This window comes from Eptesicus fuscus, chromosome 10 (assembly GCF_027574615.1).
Source record: "Eptesicus fuscus isolate TK198812 chromosome 10, DD_ASM_mEF_20220401, whole genome shotgun sequence".
NCBI lineage: Eukaryota > Metazoa > Chordata > Mammalia > Chiroptera > Vespertilionidae > Eptesicus > Eptesicus fuscus.
In genome coordinates this window covers 75,449,324-75,461,910 of record NC_072482.1, presented here as the reverse complement: position 1 = coordinate 75,461,910, position 12,587 = coordinate 75,449,324, and the positions used below count along the sequence as shown (strand labels likewise).

At 39.2% G+C, this 12,587-nt stretch overlaps 1 protein-coding gene across 1 annotated transcript in view; it reads right to left on the bottom strand.

The window, feature by feature from the left end:
• Window positions 1–4,247, bottom strand: part of SGK1 (serum/glucocorticoid regulated kinase 1) — a 105,973-nt gene extending 101,726 nt beyond the window's left edge. Inside the window, exon 1 of the mRNA XM_054721990.1 lies at window positions 4,164–4,247. Within this exon, the coding sequence (XP_054577965.1) occupies window positions 4,164–4,232 (69 nt within the window). The 5' untranslated portion in view covers window positions 4,233–4,247. The remainder of the gene's footprint in view (window positions 1–4,163) is intronic.
• Between the last annotated feature and the right edge of the window lie 8,340 nt (window positions 4,248–12,587).

Here is a 12,587-nt window from a genome sequence, read left to right as displayed (position 1 = left end):
ACATTTTACAAAAGCTAATGTATTTATGGCTATAGAAGTCTTTTTTACCTACTGTGTTTACAAAATGGATGATCAAGTTGAAGATAATGTCATTTGTTTGTCTTTTCTGAGTCACAATGCAAGAATCAGAATCACAAACAAATCTTTAAACCCATGAAAATAAATTATTTGTAGCACAACTGATAACTTTTAAAGTGCTTGGATTGTGAGACTAAAATTGTTAAGGACATTTTCCCATTCATCTGAAATGATTTTTTAAAGACTCTAGGAATAAAACATAATCCATAGGTATCCAGTGCTAACTTATTAATGCATTAGAGAATGAAAGTAGAACTTATTGACTTTAGCAATTCTTACTATATGAAAAGAAGATGATTTAGTTGAGCTTTTAAGACATGAAGGTGGAAAGCACAAGGCTGTGGGGGAAGAAGTACCAGGACTGCATTTCTTCAGACTGTGTCCCGGTATGCCCGGTTCCCCGGAGCTGCCGGGTCATGGTCATTGTCTCTGTCACTACTAGGGCTGCAAAGGAGTGTCCAGAGGCTTGTCTGCCTTCACAGGTCTGATAAGCCAGGTAGTGGCACAAGAATTTTAATTAGGGGAAAAACAAGATTTAAATGTTAAACAAGGTTTAAATGTTAGCTCTTTCTCAGTTTGTCTTATTTCACTTAGCATAATATTTTCCAGGCCCATCCATGCTGTCCCAAAGGGTAAGAGATCTCTCTTTTTATACAGCTGCATAGTATTCCATAGCTTTTTTATCCATTCATCTACTGATGGGCACTTGGGCTGTTTCCAAATCTTAGCTATTGTAAATAATGCTGCTATGAACATAGGTGTACATATATTCTTTCTGATTGGTGTTTTGTTTTGTTTTTAGGGTATATTTCTAGAAGTTCCATTTTTAATTTTTTGAGGAGACTCCATACTATTTTCCATAGTGGCTGCACCAATCTGCATTCCCACCAGCAATGAACTAGTGTTCCCTTTTCTCCACATCCTCACCTTACATGATCTCACTTATTTGTGGAATCTAATGAACAAAATGAATTGACCAATAAAATAAGATCCAAAGCAGGGAGGCATGGAACAGACTGACAAACCTCGATGTGGAGTTGAGGGGACGAGAAGAGATAAACCAAAGAACTTATATACTTATATGCATAGCCCATGGACACGGCAATAGGGTAGTGAAGACCTGGGGCTGGGTAGGGCTGGGAGGAGGGGGGGAGGGGGGAATAAATGGGAGATATCTTCAATACTATAACAATTAAAAATACATGAAAAATAAATATAATTTATATATAAAAAATAAATGTTAGCTCTGCTACTTTTTAGCTACATGATCTTGCTCTGGTTGTTTAAAGTTACTAAGCCACACTCTTCACATTTAATATTTTTTTCCTACTTCATAGGGTTACTGTGAAGATTAAATAAATAATACATGCAAAACACTTGGCCCATGATGTCTAAAACATAATAAGCACTCAGTAAATGAATGGTAGCTTCACTTACTCTCCTAAATGAATGACAGGGGCAGATAATCCATATTCTCTTTTGGTGAGCTTCTGATGTTCCCTCTGGAATGTCTCAGAGGCATAGGAAGCACTACCTAAGCTTTCTGTAATCAAAATTTAGGTTCAAACCTCAGTCTTTTTAGCAAGTCCTAAAAAAGCTATGGTTTCCCCCTCCCCTACCCCCAAGATCCATTCACGGTTTTATGTGGGCACTGAACAAAGGGTTCATTCTGTAAGACTGTCCAGCTAGGTTAAAAATAAAATATGCAGACATGTGTGTAACTTTAACAATAAAATGTAGGAAAAATGGATTCTTCTTAGCTGAGAACAAAGGCATCCTAGAATGTGAGTATGTAAGTTCACAGACAAGGTCTGGAAAGCAAGGCACCAACATGGTAACAGCAGTTACCTCTGGGGAAGGAAGAAAGATTGGGAGGAAGATTAGTATTGTCTTAACAGCTATTTACATATTATTTGCATAATTAAAAACCAAAGCAAACAAACAAAAAAGCAAAGCCAAAAACAAAGTAATGGCTCAAACTGAACCAGTTGACAAAAATCGAGGAATTTATCCCTGGGATTGTCATGACTGGACACAAAGTATATTTTGCTTAGTTTGCCATCCTTGAGGAGTGAGAAAAGCAGGGGGAGGGATTCCTGATCCTATCTCTAGCAAACGATAGACACAGGTTCAAGGCAGACGAAGCTGCCTGTCAGATCTTGCTGTAAACTTCTTTCTCATGTACTCAGATAAGACATCGGTACCCTGGCTAGTTCTTTGCAAAAATTCAAGGTCTACAGAGGCACCAACTGAAGGCTATTGGTAAAATTATGCTTTTAAGGGGGAGAAGGGGCAATGGTAAATTAGTATATCAATTAGAACATTTTAATAGGAAAAAAAGAAACAACTTTTAAAAATCTACTTGACAGCCCTGGCCAGGTAGCTCAGTTGGTAAAAGCATTGTCTGGATTTGCCAAGGTTGTGGGTTCAATGTCCAGTCAGGGCACATAGAAGAAGAAACCAATAAATCAATAAAACAATGAATCAAATTTAAAGAAAATCTACTTGACACACACTTGGTCAATTAAAGATCCCTACTGAGGAGTTTTAAATTACCTCCCCCCCCCAAAAAAAATACCACCAAATACATTCATTAATTAAAAGAGTAAAGAGTTTAAGTACTGAACTACGGGCTATGACAGTTTTTATCAGCAAAACATTTGTTTGCCGTTGGAGCTTGCTTTTCACAAAGGGCCCTTTCCTTGGGAAGAACTATTTGGGCTACAGGGAAAACCAGGAAACACCGGAGCTCTGAGAAGTTGCACTGCCTTGCTTTGATTCTGCTTGCTGTCAGCACCAGAGAGGCCGACCTCGCCTGCACTCAGGCTCCTGTCCCTGAGCAGCAGCCGGGACAGGGTGGTGTTTGCTTTGGTTTTAACACATACATTTTGGCCATGGACCTGAAGGAAGATTTTGATTTACTGAGCAGAGCTCAGTCAAAGGCATGTGGGAGCCTGTGCTGGCCCTCTGGCCGGGCCTGACCTGCTGTTTCCAGCCTGTGTCCATTGAGTGCAGGGAGGTAGTCCAGCCCAGTCCGTAATGCACTGGGTTCTGCTGGTGGGTTAAGGGGAGGACTGTGTCAGAGCAGCATAGAAAGAACCTGAATGAAGTACCAATGAATGGAGAGAGTCATTTGGATGGAATTGCCCTGGGTATCAAATAGGCCGGGCAGCTGGGGGCTGAAGGAAGCTTCTGTTGCTTAAGAAACGCTCCATAAGAGTGTCATTCATCAGTCCATTAACAGTTATCCATTTGGTACCTCCCACGAGTGTATACATTTGTAGATGTATGCAGAGCGCCAGTGGGACCGTGACAATGAACTGAGTTTATTATGAAAAATCTTTTTTTTCTCTCCTTTATAACCAATGTAACATTAATGCTATGAATGGACGAACAAGGAATTTAAGACATAAATGCATACAGCAGCATAACCTGATGTCACCCCTTCAATTCAGGCCGCCCACTGCTCTCTCTGAGATAGGCAGTCATACTAAACAATACTAAGGCAACTTGAGGTAGAGGTTTTTAAATGCTGGATCCCAGCCTTTCTGTAAAAGGTCATTCCAGTCCCGTTATTTTGACCGTGGATACACACTCAGCGAGTTCCTGGCTGAATGGATTTGGGAAGCCAGAAGCTGCTGCTTCTGAGCATGAAGATACTGCAGCACTTGAGACTGAGTGAATGAAAGGGGTGGAAAAAGTTGAACCCTTCAAAGATAAGAGAGAGAGCTGCTGGATTAGTGCCTGACTAAATTACTAGCCATCCCCGTATCCAGGCCAAGTCACTTGGAAGCTGCCTGTATTCTTGGGGCTTTGATTGAGAAATTCCCATTCCCAACTCAAATCCTCCTTAAGACATCCCAGTCCAACCCCCTCCCCCCAAAAGCAACTCTTTCAGGGCATCCCACCTGACTCCCCCAAATGTGCATCAAGGCAGGTGTAAGTCCCTGCTGGACCACTGCCACCAGTAGCGGGGCTTTCCTTCAGGGCCGGGCACCAAAACCTTAGGCTTACCGCAGGCCAGCAACCAAAGGCGTTTGAGAGAAGAGCAGAACACAAAAGAAACAAGCAAGACCTGTCCTTACCCGCTTCTTAAAAAATTGGAAGGCTGAGCATTTCTTGACCGGGAATCCATTCATGTCTTTGTTTACCATTTTCCACAGTGGGAAGTTCACAGTTACAGATCCAGGGTGGCACTCGCTGGGTTTAGTGCATCTGGTTCCCGAGTTCCCTCCTGGAGACCGAATGGAGACGGAGCGGGATGGAGACTCCAGCGGGGCGCAGGTTGTCACTCACACATTCTACAGCAGTGGCGACTGCAGCACCCTCTCCCCGCTCTCAATGGCCACCGGCAGAGGCTTCTCTCTTCCCATCATTGTTACGAAACACACGCATCATTGCTGCGGGACCCTGGCGTGCAGCGGATTCCGAGGGGATGCGGTGGCTGCTGCAGAGAGCGGGAGAGGGACCCCCCGCCCCTGCCGCGCCCCCAGCTACCTGGTTGCTCTGCGGGCGGGCGGGTGCAGTGAGCCAGTCGCCCTGCTCCAGGTGATGCGCTTCTGGATGCTGCTCGGGAGGAGAGCTGTTTTTAATTGTGCAAGTTCCACTGGGAGCTGTAGTTAAGCAGCTGAGAGAAGGAGTAAGAAAAAGCAGATGCCAGAGGGAGGGAGGGAGGGAGAACCGCGCCAGAAAGGCACAGGGAGAGAGAGAGCGATGCTGGAAGACACAGTGATTCATGAATATCTGAGGAGCGGATGGAGAGAGGGCATCAGCTCAGGACGCGCTGAAAAGCACTTGACTCCCCACGGGCGGGAGGGCTACTTTAATAGCTTTTTTTTGTTGTTGTTGTAAGGAACCATTGACATCAGAATTTCATATAAAATGCAGATCGCTTTTATTTCGTGCTCATTCAAATTCTTTTGATACCTACTCCTGGAGAAAAGCCTCTTGATGGAAATTTCATCCCATTTATTCCTGACCTGTCCGCATATGGAGAAAAATGAAAGTGCAAGCATAGGCATGACAATGGACGCTCTCTCTCTATGTGGAGCCTCTTCGAGCACCCTCTCCCTACTTGTCAGAATAGTAGCATCAGTAAAGGCAACTGTGTCCTTTTCACTAAGAAAGCCTGTTAAAACAAGAACACGATAGACATATACAAAACTGTCTTATGAAGAAACACAAAGAGCATCACCCCAAAGTGTACTGAGTCCATTCAAAGGAGGACTGGTGAATAAGAGAGTAAAGCATTCTTCTTATCACGTGAAAATCTGCCCCTAAAATCCTTACGTGGGTTATATTTGCACACTAAATTCATTTTTTGAAAAGCTACTTCATTTGTGCCTATCCTATTTTTCCATTTTTCCTTTTTAATGTTGATATTTTACGGGGACATTTAAAAATTAATGTTGATAGCTAAATGGAGAGAGCAAAGGAAACAAACTTGGCATCTGATCTGGCACTGCCCCCAGGACATCAGTGTGTGGCTTTCTGCCAGTCCCCTGACCTCACTGCCTCTCAGAAGTGCCTCATCCATAAAATGGAGGCAACCACTCATTCATTCCTTCATTGACTCATTCATTCATTTAGTCATTCACTTATTTGCTGTGTCATTCCATTTGTCCATCCAATCCAATCCAAATGTAGCAAGTGTTCCCAGGATGTACAGCCTTTTCACAGTCACCACAATGGAATATAATCAATAAATAAAGGGAAAGCACAATGCCTACTTGATAAAAACAACAGCCAGCTCATTAAAAACAAGCTACCTAACATTGTTAAAATATTTATACAACAGTCTCTGGTAAGAAGAGAAACCTACAGGTTAACTGGGGAAGAGATGTATTGATTTCATTAAATTGGAATATAAATATCTATAGTTGAACCAGGTATTTCTTGTTGTTTATTGTTTTTTTTTTTTGTTTTTTTTTTAAAAAAACACAGCAGTGAATTCTTATTTGCTAAATGCTTTGAGGTTTCCAAAAGAAAAGTACAATACAACCAAACGATGGCATTATGACTAAGGGAAAAGAAACTATTCATTTTGGAGAAATATGTTAAGTTGTCCAAGATACAAGGGTCTGTTAATCTGCAACATTGAAAGGTTTTGTGGTTTTTCTAAAGAATTCACTTAAAATTCTGATAGTTAAATTGAGAATTTTTGAGGATAATAGAAATGTTCTCCATAACAAATATGGTGGAGGTTATATAAACTATCCATTTGTCAGAGGTCATCAAACTTCAAAAAAAATAATTTTTTTGTATGTAAATTATAGTTCAATAAACCTGATTTAAAAAAAAAATCAGGGGCATTCAAATTCTTTCCAGTTTCACATGTTGCCTTTAAGATTTATTGAGCTTGAGTGATTGGTAAGAGTGGCTCTTTAAGCATCTGGTAGGAAGCCGGTGCTAGGGCCTTGTCCTGATTCCACATGGACCTAGCAAGCATACTGGTTTTAAGTACTGCATGTTCATTCGGGGTGAAGAAGGGATGGTTAATAGAAACGATGAGGGAGGAGGTTATAATTAAATTATATTCCTCCTCCTCACTATATGCCACCCCTTGGAAATGCTGCTACTGTCACCTATTCTATGCTAAGTCCTATGGAAGATCCTGTGGATGTAAACATCAGTAGTTTTTGTCACTAAGAAAGTCACAGCCTAGAGAAGAAACATACTGGGATAAGAATAACGTGTGTGTGTGTGTGTGTGTGTGTTTGTGTGTGTGTGTGTGGTATGTATAAGCATTAACCCTATCTTAGCTCAGGGGGGTGGCAAGGTGGCTTAGAGTGGATGGGGAGGCCCATGGAGGTAGAGGTCAGAGGTTGGCAGATGAAGAAGAAGCATAGGGCAGGGGCTCTGACCAAATCAGGTAGCCTCTTATTTTGGACTATATTTTGGTCATTGCAATCACAGAGTAATGTGTTAAGTACAGTGTGTTGGCTACTCAGGAAAAAAAGGCATCTCTCATCTCACTCTTACCTCCATTTTCATAAATAAAGCTGCCTGCACATAGGCCCAGAGTGACTACTATTCACTCAGTGCCTCCGTTACCAGGTTTGTTAATACTTACAAAGAAACACAGACTACTGCTGATGGCGAAAAAGAAAATTACCCCTGGACTCTGACAACATCCTATTTGCACATTGAACTTGTTTTAATTTAATTAATTTATTGACTTACTTTTTTTTTCTCATTAAACACCCTTATTCATTTTTGTAGCCCCAGCATGCAGTGGAGTGCTGGGGCCATGCTAGATGCTCAATGAATGCTTTTCAAATCAATTAAATAAAAAACTATGTAGAGCTACATAGACCTGGCACCAGACCATTTGTAGAAATCATTAAATATCTTTGATAATTTTAAACAGTCAAGTAAACTTCCATCATAACCAATGTGCTGAGCTCTAGTAAGAGCAACTGACCCTCAATCCTTACCATTTCTTCTTTAAGCTTCAATGACATTGCTACCCTGGGATGATAAGTTGTTTTTATGGAAAACTCTGTTAAAAATAATCCCTTGATCCTTTATTTTATTTTTTTTGTAGTATATTCACTTTATCTCTCAATGATATTGTTTAAACTTTAACACAAAGAGAAAAAAGAAGTAGCTAGGTAGGACTGAGAGAATGCTAAATTGATTTGGAAGATCTGGTCATGAAACTCCCTTTTCTAATTATGTGACCTTGAACAAGTTCCTTCAGTTTACTGAGCCTCAGTTTTTTCATCTGTAAAATAATAATAAAATGCATCCCATCTACCTCATAAGGCAATTGTCAGTACCAGGTTATACATGAAAGAGCCTTGTGAAGCAATGAATAACTTTACATTTTGGTTTTATGAAAACAAGAGACATATACAATACTTTTATAGAAAGTTTATCTTTCCTTAGACTAAAGTGTTTTTACATTTAGTTGTTGAGTGGAATATAAGCTTTTTTTTTTTCTTGCAACCTGGAAAACATACGAGATAATAAATAATAAAATATCTGTCTAGTGGCAAATGTCCCTAAGGAAAAAGGGACACAAATAGACCACATCATAAGAAATGTTTTATGTTCCTCTTTAGCCTGGATGACTGTGACTTGATCATATGCTTAAAAAAACAAGCCACAGTGGGAGTGATGGATGTAATTAGGAATTAGGGAAGCTCATTGGGGATCCTGGGTTTCTTTTTATACATCTGAAAGGTTTTTTTTTTTATCCTTTGGTTTAACCAAATTAGATTTAATTCATGTATATATCAAGAAAAGTTACAAAAGAAAAACCAAACCTAAAATATCAATTCATCATATTTTTTCTTTCAAAGAAAGAATTATGTACAAATAAAAAGAATCAATACCGGAATGAATTCATGACATTTTTCAGAAAAGATGCAAGTAGCAATGGTATGTCTTCCCTTTTGTAGATGAGACTAAGTAAGTGCTACACATTGGTAATTTGTTTCCATTCTCACTATGTTAAAAAATAACCCTTCATTTTATAAATATACAGCTTCCTTATAGAGTCAGTATTTAACAACTATCTCCTAACTGGCAAAAGGCAAAAATATATATATATATATATATATATATATATATATATTTCCAGTGTTAACTGACTTCACACTGTTTATTGAATGTCAAATATATGCTAGTCATCACACTAACAAGAAAGATAACAAACCAATAAAAAGACCTGCATTTGTCTTGGCAAATCCAATTTGATAGTAGCATTTAATTCATATTTAAGACATTCATCTTTATTCTAGGCTATGATTTTAGCCAGATTACCAAATAAACTGGAATTTTATTTATCTCTATTACCTAAAACATCCTATATAATAGAAAGCTAATATGCAAATTGTCCCCTCGACCAGGAGTTTGACCAGGGGCAGGCCGGCCAGACCCCAATGGTGCATGAATTCATGTACTGGGCCTCTAGTTTTATATAGAATTACAAAATTTAGCTCCTCAGCTCAAGAGAAGCTGTAACAGCTGATTAAAAATTCATCCTGCCTACTTGTATTTCTGCTACTTGCTTTTTACCTGGGCCTACTTACCCACACTGGAACCCACATACACACCTTTCTCTCTTTGTCTTTTGTCTCATTGGCTCTATATTATAAAATGTTACAGAACATATTTATGACATGGTCTCTTTTGACACAAAGACACAAAGAAATCCTCTTTCTTGTGGCAACGTGACAACATGTAGCCCAAGGGGACAAATCAATTTGTTAGTAATTGCTCATTTGAATATTAGTGATAATTCATTGAACATAAACAGTGAATTTTACAGCTTTCCCAGATTTCATACTTATGCATTCATTTCCATTCTCTTGTTTAAATCACACAAAGGATTTAGAACCTGCAAAGATAGTTTACTTTGAAGAAAATATATTCTTTTGAGCTCTTTTTTGACCCGACTGTCCTTATTATACCGATATTTTATCTCTTCAGTCTGGATATTTCCAATGTTGTAGCAATATTTTGACATTATATAAATCTCCTTGATGGAGACCTGACAAACATAGAGATACACAATTCCATACACAATCACACATGTACACCGTCACTGGGAATGAAGAGAGCAGGTCAGCAGAGCATTGTACAAAGGTCATTTTTTTATTATTGATTACAGAGAGGAAGGAGAGAGAGATAGAAACATCAATGATGAGAAAGAATCATTGATTGGTTGCCTCCTGCACACCTCACACTGGGGATCAAGCCTGCAACACAGGCGTGTGACCTGACCAGGAATTTAACCATGACCTCCAGGTTTATAGGTTGATGCTCAACCATTGAGCCACACAGGCTGGGATACAAAGGCCATTATTATTTACTAGAGGCCTGGTGCATGAATTTGTGCACAAATTGCGCCGGGCAGGCCAGGGGGGTGGGGGGGGGGAGGATGGGAGGTTGGCTGGCCGGCCATGCCCCTGATCAGGGTGGGGGAGGTCAATCGGGGGTGGGGCCTGGTCGAGGGGACAATTTGTATGTTAGCCTTTTATTATATAGGATGAACTGGATTGCCTTCTGAATGAATTTGAGAAATGAAGAAGAAACTAGGTGGTAATGAATTTTATAGTCTTTTTATAAAATGCATTTTTTTTGGTATTTTTACTGATTTCTCTGTCTTTTTTTTCAACACTCAACCTTTCAGATCAGGTTCAATATAATTCCTTAAGTGGGGCCAGAAGATCACATTTTTAACTTGACTTGTCCATAAGATGTTCATTAACTACTTTTCTATGTACAGCACAAATGAACTGTGGTATGGGAGGGCTGCTCCTGTCACCATGTCACCAGGCTGTGCACATGATGGAACAGGCTATTGTGATTAGTATTGATTGAGAAGATGTTAGAGGGAAATTGGTAGCTGGTACCAGAGTCTTGTTTTCTATAAGCATGACCTTTGGCTTTATCTCTATGTACACCATGAAATGAAAAGCTTAGTTTTATAACGCCTATGTAACAAATTTGCATGAGGAGTTACAGCTGCTCATTTTGATGATTGTCCCCATTATTAGTTACAAAATCAGTCAAATAGCCTCTCCTTATAAGTAAGCTTCATAATCAAAAGAGATAAACTCATCCAGACCTGATTCTGGTAGAGATGAAGAATTTGATTAAATTTGAGTAATTAGATTTACATTAACCTTTCCATCATTTCCTAAAGTAAAGAGACCTATCTGTAAGGAGTTGGATGAAAAGTTTAGGCATTTCCAGATGAGTTGGAAAACATAATTTTTAGTTAAAAATAGAATAACATTCTGAAGAGAAGCTGGCTACTTTGGAAAGTTATGTGCAACCAAAGTGATTTGAATTATGAAAAGGCAGACATTGTAAGTGATTAAACACATTTTAGTGAATGTGTTTCTCATTCAATTTGGCTTTTCCTTGCACACTATCTTGTCACTGAAGTACAGACTTGACATTTTGGATGGAAGCTGTTGAACACGATAGGGGAAGACCAGTATGTTCTTCTAAAATTCTCCTGTTTATTTAAATGTAAAAATACTTAGTCCTTATCTAGCCTATCGTTTTTTATTTCTATTTTTAATTTTTAATATAGGGTTTTACTAGATAGCTCTGCCTAGAATTCCTTCTCAGCTTTGGTTAAACAGAGTACCAGTATTTTAGCTCTTCTGGAAGGGCTGAAGGTGTACTTAAAGTAGAATGCTCTTATTTTTACCCAGTATGTGCTATTTTTATAATGAAGTGGACCATTGAAAGGTTTTTAAAATGTAATACAAATTAATGCCTTATTGAAGATACACTATATAATAAACAAACATGAAATCTTAAGGAAAAAGAAAGGATCTAAAGTAAACCTTCCCCTCTATTTGTAAGAGTCTATGTGCTAAGCTGTGTTTATTTAATTGACTAGGTGTTTATTACTACTGTTTGGATGAAAAAGGAGAGACAATCTAAATAAAGGACATGAGTTTCACCTCTTCATCTCAAGGATTCAATATGCATATTTAAACCAATACCAGAAAACTAATAGAACAGCGGGTTACTGCATTAGAAGCAGTGTGGTCTAATGGCCAAGAATGATGATGCCTGGGTTTGAATGTGTCCACCACTTCCTGGCTATGTGACCTGAGACACATTATGTAAGCCAAGTTTGTTTCCCATATTTAAAGAGGTGACAATAGTTGTACCTATGTCTCTGAGTTCTTAGAATAATGAGAAATCATTCTATGTGTAAATTAAATTATTTAACAGGGTGCGTGGCACACTCCAGGATAGCAGTAAAGGCTGGCTATTGTTATTGCTACCTGAAAACATTCATAGAGAAGGTTCTCATTGAATCCAGTGACTGTGAAAGAGCACGCAGAGTGTGGAAGGCGGGAAGAGTTTTGAATGTCCTGCCCAGTGTTAGTACTTTCAGAGGGCAGTGGACCTAGTTTCCAAAGGGGTCTTAGGGTATTAACCCAAAACAGCCACCTGCATGTAACAATTTTCTTAAATAATTGTGTTTTCTTTTTTGAAAAATTCATGAAAATTTTGAGTTAAATTCCATAATATATGCTGGTAGTTGTTAATATAAGAGCAATGTGCCCCCTTCACCTCACACTCCAAGCCTTCAAATACAGTTTCTGCTCTTGGGGCTGAGACCTACTTATTCTGTGGCTTCTGGCACTCTGTACTTTATGCCAGATGGAGAAACACAAGGGAAAGCTGAGAAAGGAGTCACATGCAGGTTGGAGGTAGGAATTTCAGATTTGTGTCTGGAGGTAACTTTAAAAAAAGATGCTGAATGAAATATTCTAGTACCATTTACAACAGTAGGCACTATGTTGTGAGTGCTTTCTACATGCCAGACACTGGGTTAGGCACTTTACAAATAACTCATTCACTACTCACAATATCTCTGAGCAAAAGCGATTGTTTCTGCGTTTGCAGAGGAGAACATTGCATTGGAAAGATGGGAGTCCAGAGGCACTCTGATCATTTAGTAGGAGGTAATTGGCCAGATTTTGACTGACAATAAGTTAGTTCAAAAGGGTAACAATACAAAGTTT